Here is a 22,397-nt window from a genome sequence, read left to right as displayed (position 1 = left end):
ATTTAAATTTGTTGTCTTGTCTACGCGTTTGACAATTTAGTGCAATTATTTCAACTGTTCGTTAATCGTGTTTGAGGGAAATATTTTGTGTGAATGGTATTGTCGAAGCTGAGGAGTCATTGCGTATAATTTTCGTACAGTGACGAATTTTTTATGTTTTGTAAATGATTACGCGGTCAATGAAGCAGGCAAAAATGATGAATAGTGAGAATGACGAAATTGTTAACATGGCGAACTCGCCAACAGAGGAAAACAGTGTGATGAATAGTGGAGTTGAAAACAATTTAATAAGTCGGGAAGACATTCCGGAACCAGTTCAAGATTTTTCTTAATCAGAAAATTCACAGAACACGAGATTAACGATAGAAGATTCTGGAATAGTATCAACCACAGATAGCTTTACAGCCATGACGAAGGAAGCTGGTTTTGTGAGAAATGATAGGGGCGAAAGGAATCTCGAACAAGTTAATATGGAGCAGTTGATGAGTGTAATATTAAATTTTCGATCTGAATTTAAAACTGAGATGGGAACAATGGGATCACAGTTACGATCTGAATTAAAAACTGATATGGGAACAATGGAAACACGGTTTAGATCTGAATTAAAAACACAGATGGGAACAATGGAAACACGGTTTAGATCTGAATTAAAAACACAGATGGGAACAATGGAAACACGGTTAGACTCACTTGGATCCCAGTTAGGATCTGAATTAAAAACAGAGATGGGAACTTTGGAAACACGGTTAGATTCACGAATAGGGACATGTTTCAAAAATATGAAAGATGAATTAAAGAAAGAAATCAGAGAAGAAGTACAACCGATTTTGAATGCTCACAATAATAGATTAGTTGCAGTAGAGATTAGACAAAGGGAACAGGATAGAGAACAGGAAGAAAGAGATCGCGTGATAGTACAGAAATTTTCAGAGTTAAATTTACAACGTGCAAAAGATAAGCAAGAAATATTTGAGAGAATCGAGGAATCCGTACCGAATGACAGATTAAATAACCTAACACAACAATATGAACAGTTAACTACCAAATGTGTCAATACTGAAACCCGAGTTGCGACACTTACGGAAGACGTAAATAAACAGAAAGAAAAAATAGGTGATTTAGCGGAAAGAGTTGAGGAGATATCAGATAAATTGACAAATCTTAGTTTACATGGGGACAGAGATTCAGATGATACAGCACCATTGCCATTTGCAGAAACCGAAGAGTATCAGAACATAAATAAGCATGTTGAAAATCAGGGAAAATTTAATGAACGCGTTAAAAGGGAAGTTGAGGCATTACGAAAGCAAGTCAAACAGATCGAAGGCGAAATTGTAGGAAAAGACAGCAAAAGAAATTTGGAATCACAGATATCAGAGGGGTTTGAAGAAAATAATTTGTTTCATTTACGGTATGCGACAAGAGAGCGCCAGGCGCGCGAACTTGACAATAATCGTCATTGGGACTGGGACAGACGCGGTAGGTCTTTGTCGCCACGAGGCGAAAACTTTGACTATAAACACTTTTTGACTGTTCGGAAATTTAAGATCTTTCGTAATTCTAAGAATGACATACATCCATGTTCATGGCTAGATCAATTTATGTACGCATTTCCACCGAATTGGCCACTAAGACACAAACTGGAAATTATGTGCAGCTATTAATGTCCTCAGGGGATTCACTACTCTAAGTGAATATGTGCCGTAGCGAGCATAGGGCCCCGAGCTGTAGTGGTGCTATTTCCCTTTTAGTTTTCTGCACCGCTGCCTACTCTTTTACTATTCTTTGCATCTGTCAAAACAACTCTTCGACTATCAATCTATCTAGTGAGTAAGTAAACAATAACCGGATATGACTAATTTACCCAAAAGGAGATTTCGAAAATTACTGTTTGAACTTATTAGAGTCCTCAGGGGATTCACTACTCTAAGTGAATATGTGCCGTAGCGAGCATAGGGCCCCGAGCTGTAGTGGTGCTATTTCTCTTTTAGTTTTCTGTACCGCTGCCTACTCTTTTACTATTCTTTGCATCTGTCAAACCAACTCTTCGACTATCAATCTATCTAGACAGTAGATAAACAATAACCTGATATGACTAATTTACCCAAAAGTGACTTCGAAAATTACCGTTTGGATTTACTGTACCTTCATCAGCATTCATTCGTAGCTTAAATGAAATTTTACCTGTTTATCTTCGTGACAATATTACTTCATATGTTGACGACATTCTTATTGCTAAACATTCTTGGAGTGAACATAACAAAATTTTGGACTCATTATTACGTATCTTTGCAAGAGTTGGCATTACAGTGAACTTGGAAAAATCTGAATTTGGTCGTTCACAGGTGAAATTTCTCGGTGACATTATTTGTACAGAAGGTATTCTTCCTGATCCAAAAAAAATTAGACGCTGTTCGTAATTATGCTGTTCCTACCACAAAACGTGAGGTTCGTAGTTTCCAAAATTTTTGTGGAATGACATACTTTTAAAAAAAATTTTTTTGTGGAATGACATACTTTTGAGAAACTAACAGCTAGATGTAAACATGCGGAGAGTACAAGGATACCGCGCTGTGTTTTGGCGGCGGCACATACTCAAAGCAACAGTCAAGTCTGCGCGCCGCACAAGGCAGTCGTTGACCGCGAACAATTGCTTCCTACGTCACGCGCCTACAGCTGATCGAGCGCTCAGTGCGAATGCACTGACAGCCGTAAACAAATACACAGTTTAATTTCTCCGATTAAATTCAGTATAAAGCTATAGTGACGCGATGAATTATGTTATTAACATTCAGTATTTTCCAGGATACGGTTGTATAAAATATTTAAGAACTTCAGGTAAATTCTGTGTGTGTCCGACGTTAAGAGGACTTGCTATCGAGAAATTTTCAGGAAGAATGTAATTTCGAAGAAGAAACTAATAAACTAAAAAAAAGGTAACTATTAATTGAGTTCATTTTTCAGGAAACATATTTCCACTTAGGTACGTACTTTAGACGTAATTTGCTGCTCGCGATTACGTGATTCATACTTTGTGCTAAATTTCATGTTCTATGAATTTACGTGTGAAGCGACGTGCTTGCGTACATTTGCTGATTTTTGTCAATGTTTTATTAATGAACAGGATTGTTATTTGTGTATATTATGCATCGCTTGGCTGCACTGCTTTTTCACTGATGTCATATTTTTTAATTATGTGCCTGCTGTGCTTATTTATTTAAATTATAATTGTCACCTGATTAGTTGTGCTGATATGTATGTAAGTTATACTTTGTGATTTATCTGCTTGCGCCTTCATGTTTACTTATTAAGATGACATATGAATATTTATTTGCTTATGCTGATATGATACTAATGACCTGTTTATTACGTAAGATATATGTTTACTGCTATGCGTATGGATTGCATATTTATACATTTCTGTTTGTCGTCACAACTACTCTTTAATTTGGTATATAGAAATGCTGATATACAGTGTACGAACATAGAGTTTAGGTTACACTATGGTATAGGTTACAGATTGTTCGCTTGGCAGAGCCTCGTTGTAAGAATTGTGCTGCATCCACTTGTTGACATTCTGTTCTCTACTGGTATATTTACTCGCTATTGCTTGTTTTGCTTACGCTCAGTGCCTTATATTTTAAGATAGGAAAATGAACTGCTATAATTCGACGAACGACATTAGTACAAGAAACTTCATAGAAGTCACATGAGCTGGAGGTTTTATGGAATCTGTATAAATTTATGCTAATAGGAAGGAAGCTAACGACATGACATACCGAAACTAGGTTTAGACCATTGACAGTTATTACACTGCATTTTTCGTGAGCAATTGAAATAGGAAGTGACACTTGACACAAGAAATACTCCACATGTTTGCTTCTGCCATAATTCTTGAAGTGATGTACACACTGTGAAATATTATGATCATTCACACTCCGTAATCGTACTTAATTACTGAGAATTATTCGAACTAAGTCTGTTAGAGGTCATGTATGCATTTCTTCGTTTATAATTCATAATGAGTAGAAGATTTGGGTCAGATGGATTACACAGAGGTTGTGTGTTGACAATGTGTCTTCAGATTGTATGGGATGATGAACTGAAGTTTGCACTAGGATTTTATCTGTACTTGTTCGAGGAGACTGGCTAGAGGAAAGAGTTGTGTTGGAAGTGAGATGATATTGGCAATAAGGTTCATATGTATCGACGCATTGAAGAGGTATTATTGAGGTATTATTGAGATTGTGTGACGTTGATGATTATTGGAGTTTTGGTGGATAAGAGGTAAAGTAAGTGAGGAGCATATATTGGCAATAAGGTTTATACGTATCGACGTATTGAAGAGGTATTATTGAGGTATTATTGAGATTGTGTGAAGTTGATGATTATTGGAGTTTTGGTGGATAAGAGGTAAAGTAAGGGAGGAGCATATATTGGCAATAAGGTTTATATGTATCGACGTATTGAAGAGGTATTATTGAGGTATTATTGAGATTGTGTGAAGCTGATGATTATTGGAGTTTTGTGTATAAGAGGTAAAGTAAGTGAGGAGCATATTTCTTTTTTGGTCTTATGGAACAAGGAGGATGAAGATAGCAGACTAGAACACTAAAGTAGAAGGAAGATAGTCTATACACACACTTTGTTAAATCACTAAGCAGTATACACTTTTTTTTGAAGAGAGGAAGTATTTGCATATCTTGGCTCACTGACAGTTGTTCAACAACAGTACATTTGATCTGGCTTGGCAAACATTGGTCTTGACATGATGACTATGACGTTGACTAACTATTATTGACTGTTATACATTGCTGCCACTACTACTTGATACACATGATGAACATCAGATTTTGACAGAATTACATTTACACAGTTAACACTATTCAATTACACAGTAGTACTTAATGTGGACGAAAGATGAATGAGTGTGTTTTGTGTGTTTTCCTTTCCTAATCCTACCCACCTATCTCGTAAATATTATTTTATTTGTTTGTAGTGGCTTGCACTGACACCCATAAATATTATAGGTTTACTGATATTTGTGTATTTGTAATAGTTACTACGACAATTATCTGATATCATTTGTGTGTTTATTAGAATTTGTATGTTTAGTGTAAGAGCATTGTAAAAGCATTTGTATGTGTATTCAAACTATTGTTCATGCCTGAACTGTCTGATTAGTGATGGTGAATATTATGGACTGTTACCGGCACTTTTTTCAACGTAATGTGTGACACTTAGGAGTGATTAATTTCTGCTGATGAACAGTGTGATTAGTATGTGTATTCAAACTATTGTTAATGCTTGAACTGTGTGATCGGTGATTGTGAATATCATGTACTGCTCTCTGGACCTGCTCATCATTGCTAGGTGCAACTGATGGACTACTTGTATGGAAATGAAGTCACTTCTTGCTGTCTGCACCTACTCAACATCGCTGGGTGCAACTGATAGACTGCTTCTACTGAAATGATGTCACTTGTTGGTGTCTGCACCTGCTCAACATTGCTGGGTGCAACTGATAGACTGCTTCTACTGAAATGATGTCACTTGTTGGTGTCTGCACCTGCTCAACATTGCTTGGTGCAACTGATAGACTGCTTCTACTGAAATGATGTCACTTGTTGGTGTCTGCACCTGCTCAACATTGCTGGGTGCAACTGATGGACTGCTTCTACTGAAATGATGTCACTTGTTGGTGTCTGCACCTGCTCAACATTGCTGGGTGCAACTGATGGACTGCTTCTACTGAAATGATGTCACTTGTTGGTGTCTGCACCTGCTAAACTTTACTGGGTGCCACTGATGGACTGCTTCTACTGAAAAGATGTCACCTGTTGGTGTCTTTTTTTTTGTATAAACTAATCATTGAAAGCATTTTATGTGAACATTTGTATAAACTGATTTTTTATGTATTGTGTAAACTATTATGTAAAGCCACATGTATGAAAAGAAGTTGTATTGCTTACTGTATTTTATATACTGTATTAGGTTATTGAAAGGTCAGTGCAAAGCCAAAATTTTAACTAATTATGTGATATTTAGGTATTAATATTATCTTTTATTTTTGTCTGTATTTTTCTGGACGAATTTGGTGGTATTTTCACCACCAATGCTGGCAAAAATACCATCAAATTCTGGCCTGTGGAGGAGGGGCATATGAAAGGTGGCTACACTGAGCCACTGCGCCAGAGATTGCGCCAAAGAGTATTATTAAGCCGCCTCCACAGTGCTTGTTGAGAGCTCGTAGTAGAGTGCGTGGGCAGAGCTCGTAGAAGTCAGTGCCTGTTAAGAACTCGTAGTAGTCAGTGCTTGTCCAGAGCTCGTAGTAGTCAGTGCCTGTCGAGGACCTGGTGTAGTCTGTGTTGAGATGTTGTAGCAGAGAGTGATTATTGAGAGGTAGCGGCAGGCAGTTCTTGCCGAGAAGTTGTGGTGGGCACTGCTTGTCGTAAAGTCGGAGTGGATATGTGGTAGTAGGGAGTGTTTGTTCCATGTTTTATCCAGTTATTTGATGGGAGAGATAGCAGATGTTATTCTAATGAAGATATTGTAATGATCAGAGTGCATTTCGTCAATATATATGAAGGTAAAAACCACTATGTTCTTTTATTATTTGTGTGTCTCAAATAATGCATCATTACAGGTTCAGTCAACAAAGCATCTAGCTTGTGTTCTTCTATTAGAGTGTAATTCTGCTTCCTTACGCAATTATAGTATTTGTAATTTTCTTTTATCACGTCAGTAAAATTGGTATTTAAAGATTCTTGTCTTGTTGGAGAAGAACCGTGCCAGATGTGTACGTTGAGTCACACTCCCACATACAGAACAGTTATACTTGTGCTTTGGTTTAGTAGGTTTTATAGTTGCTGGGGACTTAATTAATTAACTGTGTTTACGAAAATTTTCTTTCATTGTTTGTTGCAGTCAGATTGCGTAATAATACTAGTCAGGGCCAACCGATTACGAGACACGGCGTAATCGGACATATAGCGTAATCAGACATACAGCTACTAAAAATTTAAAAAATATTTTCAATCATATTTAATTAGGCCCCCATGCAGTGTACAAGGGAAAGATAGTTGTTACTAATAGTGCGTAGTACTGCTTCTACACTTTTCTTATATTTTGAAGATGCATTTTTTGGGGATTTTGTTCATTTAATTCCCTGTCTTTAATGTCGTTCACCAACATAGTGATTAGGTAGTTGTCCAGTTTAGCCCGGTTATCTTTCAAACTGGCACGGACTACTGCTATCGGGGAATTTGTTCCGGTTTCTGCCGCCACTTTGTATAATTTGTACAGGTTGTCCGTCGTGTCACCGACGAAACCCTAGGCCAACACTGAAATTCGATATAGGTACTATAGATATTTAACAGCGCATCGCTGTCTCGCTATGCCCGGCGTTTTGTGATGGCACTTAACGAGTCGCCAGTTTTGTTATTACCCGTTGAGAGCAGAGCTGTACTCACGTCGAGGAGAAGTTCTCCATGGGGATTGGCGGCCCGCTGTCCGCGCCTTTTTCGTGGTCCGCTCCCATCTCTGTAGTACCACACCTGGAACAGCAAAAAAACAACGAATGTGTTATTAAACAACTAGAAGCAAGCGAACAGGGGAAGGAAACCGGAACAGGCAAGTGTAACGAGGTCGGGAGGCGCGCGTTGACTATCTACAGGGTTATTATAAATGATTGAAGCGATTTCACAGCTCTACAATAACTTTATTATTTGAGATATTTTCACAATGCTTTGCACACACATACAAAAACTCAAAAAGTTTTTTTAGGCATTCACAAATGTTCGATATGTGCCCCTTTAGTGATTCGGCAGACATCAAGCCGATAATCAAGTTCCTCCCACACTCGGCGCAGCATGTCCCCATCAATGAGTTCGAAAGCATCGTTGATGCGAGCTCGCAGTTCTGGCACGTTTCTTGGTAGAGGAGGTTTAAACACTGAATCTTTCACATAACCCCACAGAAAGAAATCGCATGGGGTTAAGTCGGGAGAGCGTGGAGGACATGACATGAATTGCTGATCATGATCTCCACCACGACCGATCCATCGGTTTTCCAATCTCCTGTTTAAGAAATGCCGGACATCATGATGGAAGTGCGGTGGAGCACCATCCTGTTGAAAGATAAAGTCGGCGCTGTCGGTCTCCAGTTGTGGCATGAGCCAATTTTCCAGCATGTCCAGATACACGTGTCCTGTAACGTTTTTTTCGCAGAAGAAAAAGGGGCCGTAAACTTTAAACCGTGAGATTGCACAAAACACGTTAACTTTTGGTGAATTCCGAATTTGCTGCACGAATGCGTGAGGATTCTCTACCGCCCAGATTCGCACATTGTGTCTGTTCACTTCACCATTAAGAAAAAATGTTGCTTCATCACTGAAAACAAGTTTCACGCTGAACGCATCCTCTTCCATGAGCTGTTGCAACCGCGCCGAAAATTCAAAGCGTTTGACTTTGCCATCGGGTGTCAGGGCTTGAAGCAATTGTAAACGGTAAGGCTTCTGCTTTAGCCTTTTCCGTAAGATTTTCCAAACCGTCGGCTGTGGTACGTGTAGCTCCCTGCTTGCTTTATTCGTCGACTTCCGCGGGCTACGCGTGATACTTGCCCGCACGCGTTCAACCGTTTCTTCGCTCACTGCAGGCCGGCCCGTTGATTTCCCTGATTTCCCCTTACAGAGGCATCCAGAAGCTTTAAACTGCGGATACCATCGCCGAATGGAGTTAGCAGTTGGTGCATCTTTGTTGAACTTCGTCCTGAAGTGTCGTTGCACTGTTATGACTGACTGATGTGAGTGCATTTCAAGCACGACATACGCTTTCTCGGCTCCTGTCGCCAGTTTGTCTCACTGCGCTCTCGAGCGCTCTGGCGGCAGAAACCTGAAGTGCGGCTTCAGCCGAACAAAACTTTATGAGTTTTTCTACGTATCTGTAGTGTGTCGTGACCATATGTCAATGAATGGAGCTACAGTGAATTTATGAAATCGCTTCAATCATTTGTAATAGCCCTGTACAGCTGATGCTTTATCTACGTCCTGCTAGAAACGGCTCAGTACATGATAAGGGGCGCCTACCACCAGCATTTTCCGTTCCTTAACCTGTTCCTGAATACAACTACGTAAGTATGATAATAGGTCACCTCTGGCGTGGTATACCTTCCGAATATCCTGTGAAGGGTACGATGCAGGAGTAAAAGCGTTACAGGTTGCCTCTTTAAGCACTAAAAAATAATAATTTGAAACTGAATATTATCTGAGACTGCACTGTGTTTACCGTATTAATTGCCAGAGGTAATATATCCCATAACAAACAAAATTTGTACGATCAGCTATTGAGATATTGAATTAATATCTTTGGCTGTTAAGCGTATTACTATTTACATATTACATAAAAATCAAAATTAACGTGGTGATGAAAACTGTAATATAATTATATGATTGTTACTGGCAAATGTGTCTGGCATATGCCGAGAAACTAGTATACAAGGTGCGCCTGACACTAGTCCAGGAGCAAATAAATGAAAGTAATCTCTATTGGGCAGCTTATATACAGTGTGTCGCTCCAAGAGTCATCAAGCATCTTTTCTCTGGTGGTTAGGCAGATATTTGTAATTCCGCTTTTGCAATTTGTAGCTACACTATGTGATCAAAAGTATCCGGACACCTGGCTGAAAATGACTAACAAGTTCGTGGCGCCCTCCATCGATAATTCTGGAATTCAATATGGTGTTGGCCCACCCTTAGCCTTGATGACAGCTTCCATTCTCGCAGGCATACGTTCAGTCAGGTGCTGGAAGGTTTCTTGGGGAGTGGCAGCCCTTTCTTCACGGAGTGCTGCACTGAGGAGAGGTATCGATGTCGGTCGGTGAGCCCTGGCACGAAGTCGGCGTTCCAAAACATCCCAAAGGTGTTCCATAGGAGTCAGGTAAGGACTCTGCGCCGGTCAGTCCATGACAGGGATGCTATTGTCGTGTAACCACTCCGCCACAGGCCGTGCATTATGAAAGGTGGTCGATCGCGTTAAAAGATGGAATCACCACACCCAAATTGCTCTTCAACAGTGGGGAGCAAAAACGTGCTTAAACCATCAATGTAGGCCTGTGCTGTGATAGTGCCACGCAGAACAACAAGGAGTGCAAGTCCCCTCCATGAAATACACGATCGTATCATATCACCACCGCCTCCGAGTTTTACTGTTAGCACTAAACACGCTGGCAGAGGATGTTCAACGGGAATTCGCCATACCCACACCTTCCGATTGGATCGCCACATTGTGTACCGTGATTCGTCACTCCAAACAACGTTTTTCCACTGTTAAATCGTTACAGCAAGCGAGGCGTCGATTGGCATTTACCGGCGTGATATGTGGCTTATGAGCAGCCGCCCGACCATGAAATCCAAGTTTTCGCTCCTCCCGCCTAACTGTCATAGTACTTGCAGAGGACCCTGATGCAGCCTGGAATTCGTGTGTGATGGTCTGGATAGATGTCTGCCTATTACACATTACGACCCTCTTCAACTGTCGGCTGTCTCTCTGAGCCAACAGACGAGGTCGGCCTGTACGCTTTCGTGCTGCACGTGTCCCTTCACGTTTCCACTTCACTATCATCTGACCACGTTCGAAGTCCGTGAGTTCCGCGGAGCTCCCCATTCAGCTCTCTCACGATGTCTAAAACTGCTCAGGTCGCTGATATATAGTACCTGGCAGTAGGTGGTACCACAATGCACCTAATATGAAAAACGTATGTTTTCGGGGGTGTCCGGATACTTTTGATGACATAGTGTGTGTGTTACAGTACAAATGGTACCTTAGCTCATAAATTTTTATACGTTTTCTCATGTATATGCGGTTTTTTGTAAATGGTAGGCAAATTCATGAACATTTTATGCATGCAATTCTATTTGTGCTCTGACATCATCTGATTTATTTTCTATCTCCCATCTTGTTGCAGGTAGCGTAGTTTAGGAGTGCTGCTGCCACATTGGCGTCGATGCAGGAGAAAGCGCGGTGTGTTTTGTGGCTCCATGAAACACAGCCACCTGTTTACATTTCAGCGACAGTAACAAAGGATGGGATGAAAAGTGTAAGAAGCGGTACACCTGGAATGATAGACGACACAGTTGATACCGAGCGGACAGCATTCCAGAGCAGTCCGTGGAAACAGACGCGTTGTTTTTCCAGACAAGCAGGCTTGCCTCAGGGCACTGAGGTGCAGACTTTACACAAACGCCTGCATCTTCATACTTACGAAGTGCAACTCCTGTAAGCTTTGCAGCCACATGATACGCCCAGAAGTGCTGAGTTTGCTACGCACATGTGGGAACGAATCGATGGAGGCAATGACTCTCTTAATAAAATTTGTTTTTCTGATTAAGGGCTTTTTACACATGTGGGAAACTAAACAAGCATAATTTCTAGATCTTGTGCTCGGAGTATATACATATCGTGGTACAGAAGATAAAGGACAACCGAAAGTGAATGTGTGGTGCAATTTAATGTGCAATACAATTAACTGAACCGTTCTTTTTCTGTGAGCTTACGGGAACAGTATACTTAGACTTCACGTTGGACCTCAGTTACAAGAACTTGTGGGTATTGTTTCAACAAGATTGCGCCCCTCCACGCTGGGAGTTATTTGTTCCCCAGGTATCAGACGAAGCGTTTCCGGGCAGATGGACAGTACAGACGGTCCAACATCATGGCCACCAAGTCCACCAGACATAACCCCCCTTGACCTTTTTTGTGGGCTTAATATCGCCTGCACGTTCTGCGCGCAACAAACAGAGCGCGTGTCGAAATGTACGCACAAAAAACTTTCAGTTAAGCTACCATTTGCAACAAACTGCACAATTGTATGTGACATAGTTCCCTAGAAATAAATTTTTGTACTCAGCGGAAGACTATATGCCCTGTTCACAATACTGATGTTCTACAATAATATGTATTTTACATTTTACTGGAAGCCAGTTTTTCAGTTTTCTACACTATCGTCACATACACTCCTGGAAAGTGAAATCAGAACACCGTGAATTCATTGTCCCAGGAAGGGGAAACTTTATTGACACATTCCTGCGGTCAGATACATCACATGATCACACTGACAGACCCACAGGCACATAGACACAGGCAACAGAGCATGCACAATGTCGGCACCAGTACAGTGTATATCCACCTTTCGCAGCAATGCAGGCTGCTATTCTCCCATGGAGACGATCGTAGAGATGCTGGATGTAGTCCTGTGGAACGGCTTGCCATGCCATTTCCACCTGGCGCCTCAGTTGGACCAGCGTTCGTGCTGGACGTGCAGACCGCGTGAGACGACGCTTCATCCGGTCCCAAACATGCTCAATGGGGGACAGATCCGGAGATCTTGCTGGCCAGGGTAGTTGACTTACACCTTCTAGAGCACGTTGGGTGACACGGGATACATGCGGACGTGCATTGTCCTGTTGGAACAGCAAGTTCCCTTGCCGGTCTAGGAATGGTAGAACGATGGGTTCGATGACGGTTTGGATGTACTGTGCACTATTCAGTGTCCCCTCGACGATCACCAGTGGTGTACGGCCAGTGTAGGAGATCGCTCCCCACACCATGATGCCGGGTGTTGGCCCTGTGTGCCTCGGTCGTATGCAGTCCTGATTGTGGCGCTCACCTGCACGGCGCCAAACACCCATACGACCATCATTGGCACCAAGGCAGAAGCGACTCTCATCGCTGAAGACGACACGTCTCCATTCGTCCCTCCATTCACGCCTGTCGCAACACCACTGGAGGCGGGCTGCACGATGTTGGGGCGTGAGCGGAAGACGGCCTAACGGTGTGCGGGACCGTAGCCCAGCTTCATGGAGACGGTTGCGAATGGTTCTCGCCGATACCCCAGGAGCAACAGTGTCCCTAATTTGCTGGGAAGTGGCGGTGCGGTCCCCTACGGCACTGCGTAGGATCCGACGGTCTTGGCGTGCATCCGTGCGTCGCTGCGGTCCGGTCCCAGGTCGACGGGCACGTGCACCTTCCGCCGACCACTGGCGACAACATCGATGTACTGTGGAGACCTCACGCCCCACGTGTTGAGCAATTCGGCGGTACGTCCACCCGGCCTCCCGCATGCCCACTATACGCCCTCGCTCAAAGTCCGTCAACTGCACATACGGCTCACGTCCACGCTGTCGCGGCATGCTACCAATGTTAAAGACTGCGATGGAGCTCCGTATGCCACGGCAAACTGGCTGACACTGACGGCGGCGGTGCACAAATGCTGCGCAGCTAGCGCCATTCGACGGCCAACACCGCGGTTCCTGATGTGTCCGCTGTGCCGTGCGTGTGATCATTGCTTGTACAGCCCTCTCGCAGTGTCCGGAGCAAGTATGGTGGGTCTGACACACCGGTGTCAATGTGTTCTTTTTTCCATTTCCAGGAGTGTATGTCAGACGTTGGCTTCAAAATCGGATGCTGTTTTATAACAAAATATTAAATAAATATTATTGTGGAACGTCAGTACTCAATATTTCAGTTTGTAATATGTCTGTCTTCCTCCATAAACGTTACCAAGATAAACGCAAAATTTTCTATCATTAAAAAAAACGTGGCGCATAGAAGGGTGAATTCCTAGAGAAGTTTTAACACAATTACCAAGTGTCATGGGCATAGCTTGATTTTTTGTTTACTTATTTATTTATTTTTGAGGATAGAATCATAACTTCATGCTAACATGCTAACCCCTCGTTGTTGAGATTGTATACCAAAGCAGATGAACAGCAGTGATAGTGAAAGGAAGAAGAGCCATTCAGCAGGGTAAATAGAGGTGGGTGAACAGAGTCAATACTCATGTTTTCGTCGTAACAACCCTATAAAGTGTAAGCCCATGAGCTGGTTAAGCGATAGTATTTAAATCACGGTCATATTCCGCAATTTAGTATTACTCTGTCGGGACACTGACCCAGTGTCCGTGTTGATGTTTCGTCCAATCATCAGTGTGAAGTTCATGTCACTCTCAGACATCATTCTTGATGCAACAGTTTTTACAGACACCGAGGCAAATGGAGAGACATAGCGTTCAAATTCCAACTACTTTTATGATGTAGCTACAATGGTTGTTCTTATGGGACGTTTCACATCATATCTCTGAAACTTATGGGAGGGTTACGGCGGCCTTATTATCCCTTTCGTTGGAGGACAGAGTGCACAAGCTGGCCTCTCATCGAAACGGAAGACCATCAGCCGAATTTCTCCGGAGAGAAGAGAGAGAGTAGCGTTCGCCGTTGCGTGACCTCCAGAATCGCCGGTAAGAACTGCCACCGAGTTCTGCCTCGGCGACTCCTTCTCGCGATGCTTCGGCGCTCTTTAGCTGCTAGCAGCAGAACAGTGGCGTGGATCATCCTTGTTGTGGTTACACGTTTCTTTTTTTAAAAAATAAAAAAGAGTCATGCCCTTGTCGATTAGTTTCCATTAGCTCTACTTGTGTCTAACGTAAGTAATCGTCCCTTTTTTGGCTCTGCCATTGGTTTTGGTTCTTCTACAGCAGTGTAGCCCATCAGTTAGTGTTGCCTGATTAGCTCTAAGGCGTTCGTGCGACTCTTTTGGACATTTCAAAAGTCCATCTCTTTTCGGTGGACGCAACTGAAGTTGCTCAGCACAGGAAAGGACACTGGATCCGACGGGATATCAAACACTAACCTAGACGCAGTATGTGAAAGCACCAGGTCTTTTGCAGCAGCAGTGCACCGTAGGCCGCTGGAGGAACGAAGCGTTCGTAGCAATTGGACAACATCGCAGGTCATTCCCGTTCTCAAGGAGGGCTGTCGAAAAGACGTACAAAATTATATGAGTTTTTTAAGTAAGTACCGTTTTGAAATTAAAAAAAGACGCGCTAATATATCCCAATAATTTTATTTTTATATGAAAGCCTCTACCTTAATCTACTTTTCTACATGATTTCCGTCAATATTGAGGCACTTGTCATAACGTTGTTCCAGTTTTGAATACCCTCCTCATAGAAGTCTGCCGCCTGACGTGTTAACCACTGCATCACCACTGTTTTGACAACACCGCCCAGGTGTTTCTTCAAGTGCAGGAACAGATGGTAGTCACTGGGCGCATGATCGGGGCTAGAGTCTCCCATCGAAAAGATGTGATGAGATCTTTGGTCCGATTCGCCACAGGCGGACGGGCATTGTCTAGCAGCAAAACGATGTCCTTGCTCAACTTCCCTGGACCGTTGCATTGATTCTGGTGTGACGTAGGCCACCCATGTTTCATCGCCGGAAACAATTTGGCTTAAGAAATTATCACCGTCGTTGTGGTACCGCTCAAGGAAAGTCAATGCACTGTCTAAACGTTTGGTTTTGTGCACATCCGTCAACATTTTCGGTACCCAACGTGCGCACAATTTGCGGTAATTCAATTGCTCGGTCACAATACCATAAAAAACACTACGAGAAACATTAGGAAAGTCATACCGCAAGGAGGAAATCGTAAAGCGTCTGTTTTCTCTCACCTTATCGTCCACTTCCTGCACCAAACTTTCATTAACGACCGAAGGGCGCCCTCTCCGTTGTTCATCATGTTCAGTGCCTAAGAAGACCTTTGTCAATGATTAAAAGAACACCATAGCTATACATTTATAAACGAAAAGGAAAACACAAACAGTACATATGTACAAAGTCAAAACCACTACTTAATGGTGTACGCTCCACCTCACACCGACCTATGTTATGGGCCATGACCCGCCATAAACTGTAGCTACAAACGGTCGCTCACTTACAAGCCTGACGCGCTATCTATGCACATGCGCAACACAAGGGAAGTTACTTGAATGCGCATGCGCATACGAATACGAGAAAGTTTATACATGGGTCGGGGCTAAATAGCCCATATATTCCCAACCGTGGATCAACGTATATCAAAAAATGAAATGGATAGAACAAGAGACGAGCTAAATAGGAGATGAAACCTAAAAATAACCGCACACGGTTGCTTATGCTAGTAAAGAAACTTATATATGAAGCTACCTATGACAACAGGAGGAACTCTTAAAAACTATACCTAAAGCCAGTAGGGGAGGCTGAGGGAACTTTTTCGCAATCGAGGCGGGTTTAATTGCTGACGCGCTGCGATGTTGAAGGTTCTTAAACCACAATATAAATGAATGACATAGTGGATAGCAGCTGACGTTGCATGTGGCATTTCGCTGATGTTCTGATCCATACAGAAAAGCCACAAGGCTAGAAAATTGTAGTGAAATGCAAGAAAACCTACAGAGGGTCGATGCTTGGTGCACGGATTGACAATTGATCGATTACATTGGGAAACAACCTATTATTGTATGATCACACGATTGCGGAACAGTCACTGGATTAAATATCTGGCAGTATGCACGCGGAGCGATTAAAAAGCAGAACGACCACACAGTTAGTGCGGTTGTCAGACTGAAATTAATTGGAAGAATCCTTAGGAAGTGTAGTCCACCCACAAGGGAGATAGCTTACAAAACACTCGATCGACTCATCAGTCTGGGATCCATCACATGTAGGAGTGGTAGAGAAAATAGAGAACGTCCACAGAAGAGCAACATGTTTCGTTGCAGGTCAGTTTCGTAATTTCGACAACGTCAGAAGCAACTCTGGTGGCAGACGCTGCAAGAGAGGCGGTGTGCACCGCAGTCCGGTTTACTGTCAGAATTCCGAGAGTGAAAAATATATTGATTCATCTTACATAAGTCTCGCAAAAAGACTATGAATATGAAATTAGCTAGATTCGAGCCCACACGCAAGCTTACCAACACTCGCCCTTCCTGCGAACCATTCGCGACTGGAACAAGAAGACAGTGGTACGCAAAGTACCCTCCACCACAAACTGCAGAGTGACTTGTGGAGGAGTGACGTAGATGTACTCGCAGCGGTGGAGAGAGCTGGTAACACACTCCGTCTTCAGGCCACGAGTGGCCTACCGGGACCATCCGACCGCCGTGTCATCCTCAGTGGACGATACGGATAGGAGGGGCGTGGGGTCAGCACACCGCTCTCCCGGTCGTTATGATGGTATTCTTCACCGAAGCCGCTACTATTCGGTCGAGTAGCTCCACAATTGGCATCGCGAGGCTGCACCCCGAAAAATGGCAACAGCGCACGGCGGTTCGGATGGTCACCCATCCAAGTGCAGACCACGCCTGACAGCGCTTAACTTCGGTGATCTCACGGGAACCGGTGTATCCACTGCGGCAAGGCCGTTGCCAGTGAGCTGGTAAAGAGGCAGTGAACGATAACGTGCCAAGCAACAGTCATTCTCCAGGTCAATTTTCTTGCTTTATTGTCGTGCCAGCACTGGAACTATCTTCGGCAGCGACCTTAACTTTCAGCTTCCAACGGCATTGTCTCCGTAATTTCCAGGTGTTTAGTATTGGATGTTCTGAGTACTCCAAATATTTCAATTATTTTCTAACATATATAGTATTCATGTTGACCGTAATAGGGAGGACAGACATAGTAGATCATAACGCCCAGCGGAAGTGCACTTAATGACAGGTTTTCTGGTGTCATCTAGAATTAGCGTCATATGGTACAGCCATATAGTTGAATGTCTGAAACTCCGACCTCGATAGCTGTGAAATCGATGCGTACGCCTGTACCTAGTAAGTGATAACGTACAGAGAGTCCACTGGCCTATACGCCTTGAGTACTGACACAATAACGGACTGCAAGAGTCATTGCCCGTTTAAGCAAACTCTTCAATGCGTCTAGCACAGTGTTGGATATTCTGTGTTAGAAACGGGATCTGACTGGAAAAGGATAGAAGACATGCGTTTGACATCTCGTCGACGATGAGGTGGCCAGACACACGCCGTACGAGCGCAGATTGGCGAGGAATAGGGGAAGAAATTCATTGAGCGCCTTTCAACGAAATCATTTGCCTTCAACGATTTAGGAAAAGCCCGGAAAAACTGAATCTGGATCGCTAGACAGAGGAAGGAATTCATGCTACATTCGAATTTTATTTTTTTCGTGCTCAAGGAATAAACTAAACTCGCTGTGCCTGGCAGTAGTATATACTTCACACCAGGACCTTTCAGTACATCAATTGTTTCCGTTTCTACATGTTCCCAGCAAGTGGCAGCATCTGCTTAAAGGAACCCGTTTATCGCACTGTCGCCATATCTTCGAGAAATAAAGATAATTGGTAAATGTTTTTGGTAATTTTGGGCTAGAATGTGTTTATAAAATGCTGTAATATGCTAATGCACTCTACGCTATTAAATAACTCAGGGCTTGTTTCATCACAGCAATAAAGCGATAATTTTTCTTTCTGTGTAGCGCTGGAACTATCTTCGGCAGCGACCTTAACTTTCAACTTCCAACGGCATTGTCTCCGTAATTTCCAGGTGTTTAGTATTGGATGTTCTGAGTACTCCAGATATTTCAATTATTTTCTAACATATATAGTATTCATGTTGACCACTTTCTAAAATTTTGGAGAATGACACCAGTTTTGTTTATTTTTACTATTTTGATCTTAGTTTGTTCCAGAGAAATGTATTGACCACCAATATAAATTTTCGTTGAGAAAATCTGAGCTCAGGACTGATTCATCAGAGTCGAAGGACATGAAAGGGAGACATCAATTTAGAAGGTAGTGAATCACGGTTGTAGGCTATGCCTCAGATTGTACCAAAGGCTTTGTTACATAACAGCAAAAACTGCTACTGAATGAAACTTTAGTCTGTCCCAGACTCTGTCGAAACCAGTCACTGAATAATAAAGTTTTATTTAATAGCAGCGTTTGATAGTAGACATAGAAATATTTAATGCACTCTGTCGAGGCTCTGGAGCTCAATTTAAGGAAGATTTTATTTGCCCCATATTATTCAGTTTTATTTAATAGCAGCGTTTGATAGTAGACATAGAAATATTTAATGCACTCTGTCGAGGCTCTGGAGCTCAATTTAAGGAAGATTTTATTTGTCCCATATTATTCAGTTTGTTCGCAGTGCAAGCAGTGAGGGAAACAAATCAGATAGTTGGGAAAGGAATTAATGTTCAGTGAGAAGAAATAGTTGTCAGAAATGTAACAGGATTGGAATGATTAGTTAAATGGAATACATACTGTCTTGAAAAGAGAGTACAAGATGAACAACAACCAAAATAAAACGCTGATGCTGAACTGTAGTCCACTTGCGTAATGTGATGCTAAGACATTTGGCGTAGGAATTGAGGCACTAAAAATAAAACAACTGATGACAAAGTAAAATGGCTTTAAAATGCAGATTGGAAACACCAAGAAATGAGTTTCTGAGAAGATACAGTTTTTAATCTCAAATATAAATACAAGTCTGAGGAAATCTAGTCCATTGTGTAAACCCATCTGGAAAAGAACAATTACGACGAACACCTCAGGTAAAATGAGAAAAGAAGCTTTCAAAATATGGTGCTACAGAATAATTCTGAAGATTAAATGAGGAGACGGAACAGCTAATGAGGAGGTGGTGCATCGACTTGGGGAGAAGACAGCTTTACAGCATAACCGGACTGAAAGGACGGATCGGTTTCAGGACGCATTCTGAGACACCAACGAATTGGCTGTTTGGTATTGCGGGAAAGTGTGGTGGGTAAGAATAGAGGAAGACCAAAGCTTGACTAGTACAGTAAGCAGGCTCAAGTTGATGTAGGTTCCAGTAGTTATGCAGAGATGTAGAGATGAGTGCTGGATAGTCTAGCATTGGGAAATGTATCACGAATGTGAGTCCCGTGTCTGTAACTTTGCCATGTCGCTCTATTTCCTGACTGTATGGAGCTACGGTAGTTACAACAGATACAACAACAGAGAGAGAAACACCTCTAAACAGTACAATAAGCTATAATTTAACAGTCTCAGAACTTATTAATCCAAATATGCCTTCAAATGTTTGACTGCTGACAAAACATAACGATAAAATCAAATTTGTATTGTAGCAGTACGTTCAGTGAATGGAAGCGTAAATACTGTTGATCAGTCTGTGTTGCGTCACGTTACCTTACATTGTTTCCCACATACAGTGTAACGCAACGTCTGGGCATTACACAACCTTTCTTTTGTGCTGGTGTACACATACAGCCACGTGTATCGTTTGTAAGATCAGGATATTTGCGTAGCCTTGCAGTTGTGGGGAAGAGTACTACGAAGAATGACGCAGCCGTATGCCGCACACAAAGAAGGCGTTTTCTTTGTCAGCGACGTCTCTGATTATATCATATTTTGCTGTTCTGACTGTGAATATCGAACGCCTAGCAGCAAGAATAGAATTTCTGGTCAGATGAGTACTGGACTATTGGTACAGTATCAAATATCGGTGATGCGAGACTAGGTTTAATAATGAATAAGAAAACAGGAATGCGGGAAAACTGCTTTGAACGGCATAGTGAACATTTTACCGCAGCCAAAATGGACACAAAGCAGACATCCGCCACCGTAGCATACCTCCGAACTATCCCGATGATGAAGAGATTATAAGACTGTATGCTGAGATAAAAGTAGTAGGAACAGGACGATAAGGAATAATTGTATGAGAACACGGATTAGAGGGAAAGAAATGAAAGGAGAAACCGTCCTATACAATTTCGCACACAGTGTAATTAATTACTGCTAACACATGATTCAAAAATCATGAAAGAAACTTTGATACATAGAAGCGACACTGAAAAACCGTGAAGTTTCAAATAGATTACATAATGGTAGGACGGGTATCTAGAAACCCAATTTCGTATTTAAAAACCTTTAGAGGATCTGATATTGGCTGTAATTCATTGGCTATGAACTGAATAACTAAGAATTAAATCTGAAGATTTTCCAGAAAGGTATGAAATAAGGGGACGGGTCCTCAGCAGGTTGAAAGAGCCAGATGGAGTTGACTGAAACAAGAGAAAGAAATACAGCAGAAGACGAATAGATATTTTTGAGAGATGAAACAGTGAAGGCAGCAGAGGAACCATTGGGCAAAAAGACACAGCCAAGAAGAAATCCTCAAATAACACACGAGGTATTGAATTTAACAGACGAAAACTAAATATACAAAAAAGTAGCAATTGAAGCAAGAAAAAGGGAATGTAGACTACTAAAAAATGAGGTTAAGAAGAAAGATAGAGGGAGTTAATAGAGAAATCAAAGAAACATTTGAATAACAAGAGTTTCATGAGGTTAGGTAGAAAGTCGTTAGTAATCAAAGAAACGAAAGCCAATGTGGAAGGCACATATAGGAAAACTACATTAAGGAAAGAAACTTGATCGCAATGCTATGGAAAGAGAAGTGGAAGTAATGATGTTTAGATGGAAAATGTGATTCTGTGAGGACTATTTGGGAACGCACTGAAAGACAGAAATCGAAACAATGTACCTATAGTAGACAACAGTCCTTCGTAATTAAGATCTTCGGGAAAATGAACTGTGACCAAACTATCCTATGTGGTGAGCAAGTCATAACAGGCAAAATACACTCAGACTTCAAGAAAAATGTAATAATTGCAGTTCCGAAGAATACTCTTGGAGACGGACATAGACTGGCATAATTTTTTTACAGAAGAATGAAACGTCTTGCGGAAGCCGACTGGAAGCTGCAAAGGAGTACTGATCCTACGGCTTACCTTAGGAGGTAGACTGAAGAATGGTAACCCTAAATTTGCTGTAGATTTAGAGAGCACACTTGGGAATTTTTTCCGGAAAACACCATTTGATATTCTGAAGGTAGTAGCAAAAATAAAGAGCTACTTCAAATGATTCATTCGTTCTCAAAGCTCTATAATTTCTAAAGTATTCCTTTACAAACATGTCTGGTGCACGAATAGAACCGTGGACTCACCAAGTTTGCGCGTTACGCTCCACAAATCTTTTACGAGTGCCCCTCATTTCGTTCCATATCCTATGTAGCAACATCCTATCAATGGTCACACAGCAGCATTGATGCGTTCCCTGAGACGTTGCAGAGTTCCTGGCAGTGGGTGTGTGTAAACACGGTCCTTATTGTATCCACAAAGGAAAATAGTCACAAGGCCCTAAGTCAGGCAGCCTAGGGCGAGGGGGGCTGAAGGGGGGTGGTGGTGGTGGTAGTGGTTGGTGGTGGTGGTGGTGGTGGCGGTGGTCACTCCACCTTTGCCACCGCGCCCAATCCGGTGATGCGTTAACTTCGTCGTTTATGTAGCGACGAACATCGATGCTACAATGATGCGGTGCCTTGTCGTGTTGGAAGATGAAATTCTCTGAATCAGCAGTCAGTCGTGGAAACAACCACAACTCCGACATATCAAGGTAAGAGGTAACCATCACAGTCTTCTTACAGGAAGAAAAGCGGGCCACACAGATTCGTCTATTACACTGCAGACAGAACATTAACCTTCGACGAATCTCGCTCATGCGCCACAATGTCAT

The 22,397-nt window shown here is 42.2% G+C and overlaps 1 protein-coding gene and 1 pseudogene across 1 annotated transcript in view; both read right to left on the bottom strand.

The window, feature by feature from the left end:
- LOC124788164 (proton-coupled amino acid transporter-like protein CG1139) overlaps nt 1–22,397 on the bottom strand; it is a 219,441-nt gene that overhangs the window by 110,099 nt on the left and 86,945 nt on the right. Inside the window, exon 2 of the mRNA XM_047255317.1 lies at nt 7,473–7,556. Within this exon, the coding sequence (XP_047111273.1) occupies nt 7,473–7,540 (68 nt within the window). The 5' untranslated portion in view covers nt 7,541–7,556. The remainder of the gene's footprint in view (nt 1–7,472; nt 7,557–22,397) is intronic.
- Nucleotides 17,123–17,240, bottom strand: LOC124790369 (annotated as a pseudogene).

Source organism: Schistocerca piceifrons, chromosome 3 (genome assembly GCF_021461385.2).
Source record: "Schistocerca piceifrons isolate TAMUIC-IGC-003096 chromosome 3, iqSchPice1.1, whole genome shotgun sequence".
Taxonomy (NCBI): Eukaryota; Metazoa; Arthropoda; class Insecta; order Orthoptera; family Acrididae; genus Schistocerca; species Schistocerca piceifrons.
The sequence above is the reverse complement of the archived record's forward strand: the minus strand, read 5'-3'. Positions and strand labels throughout refer to the sequence as shown.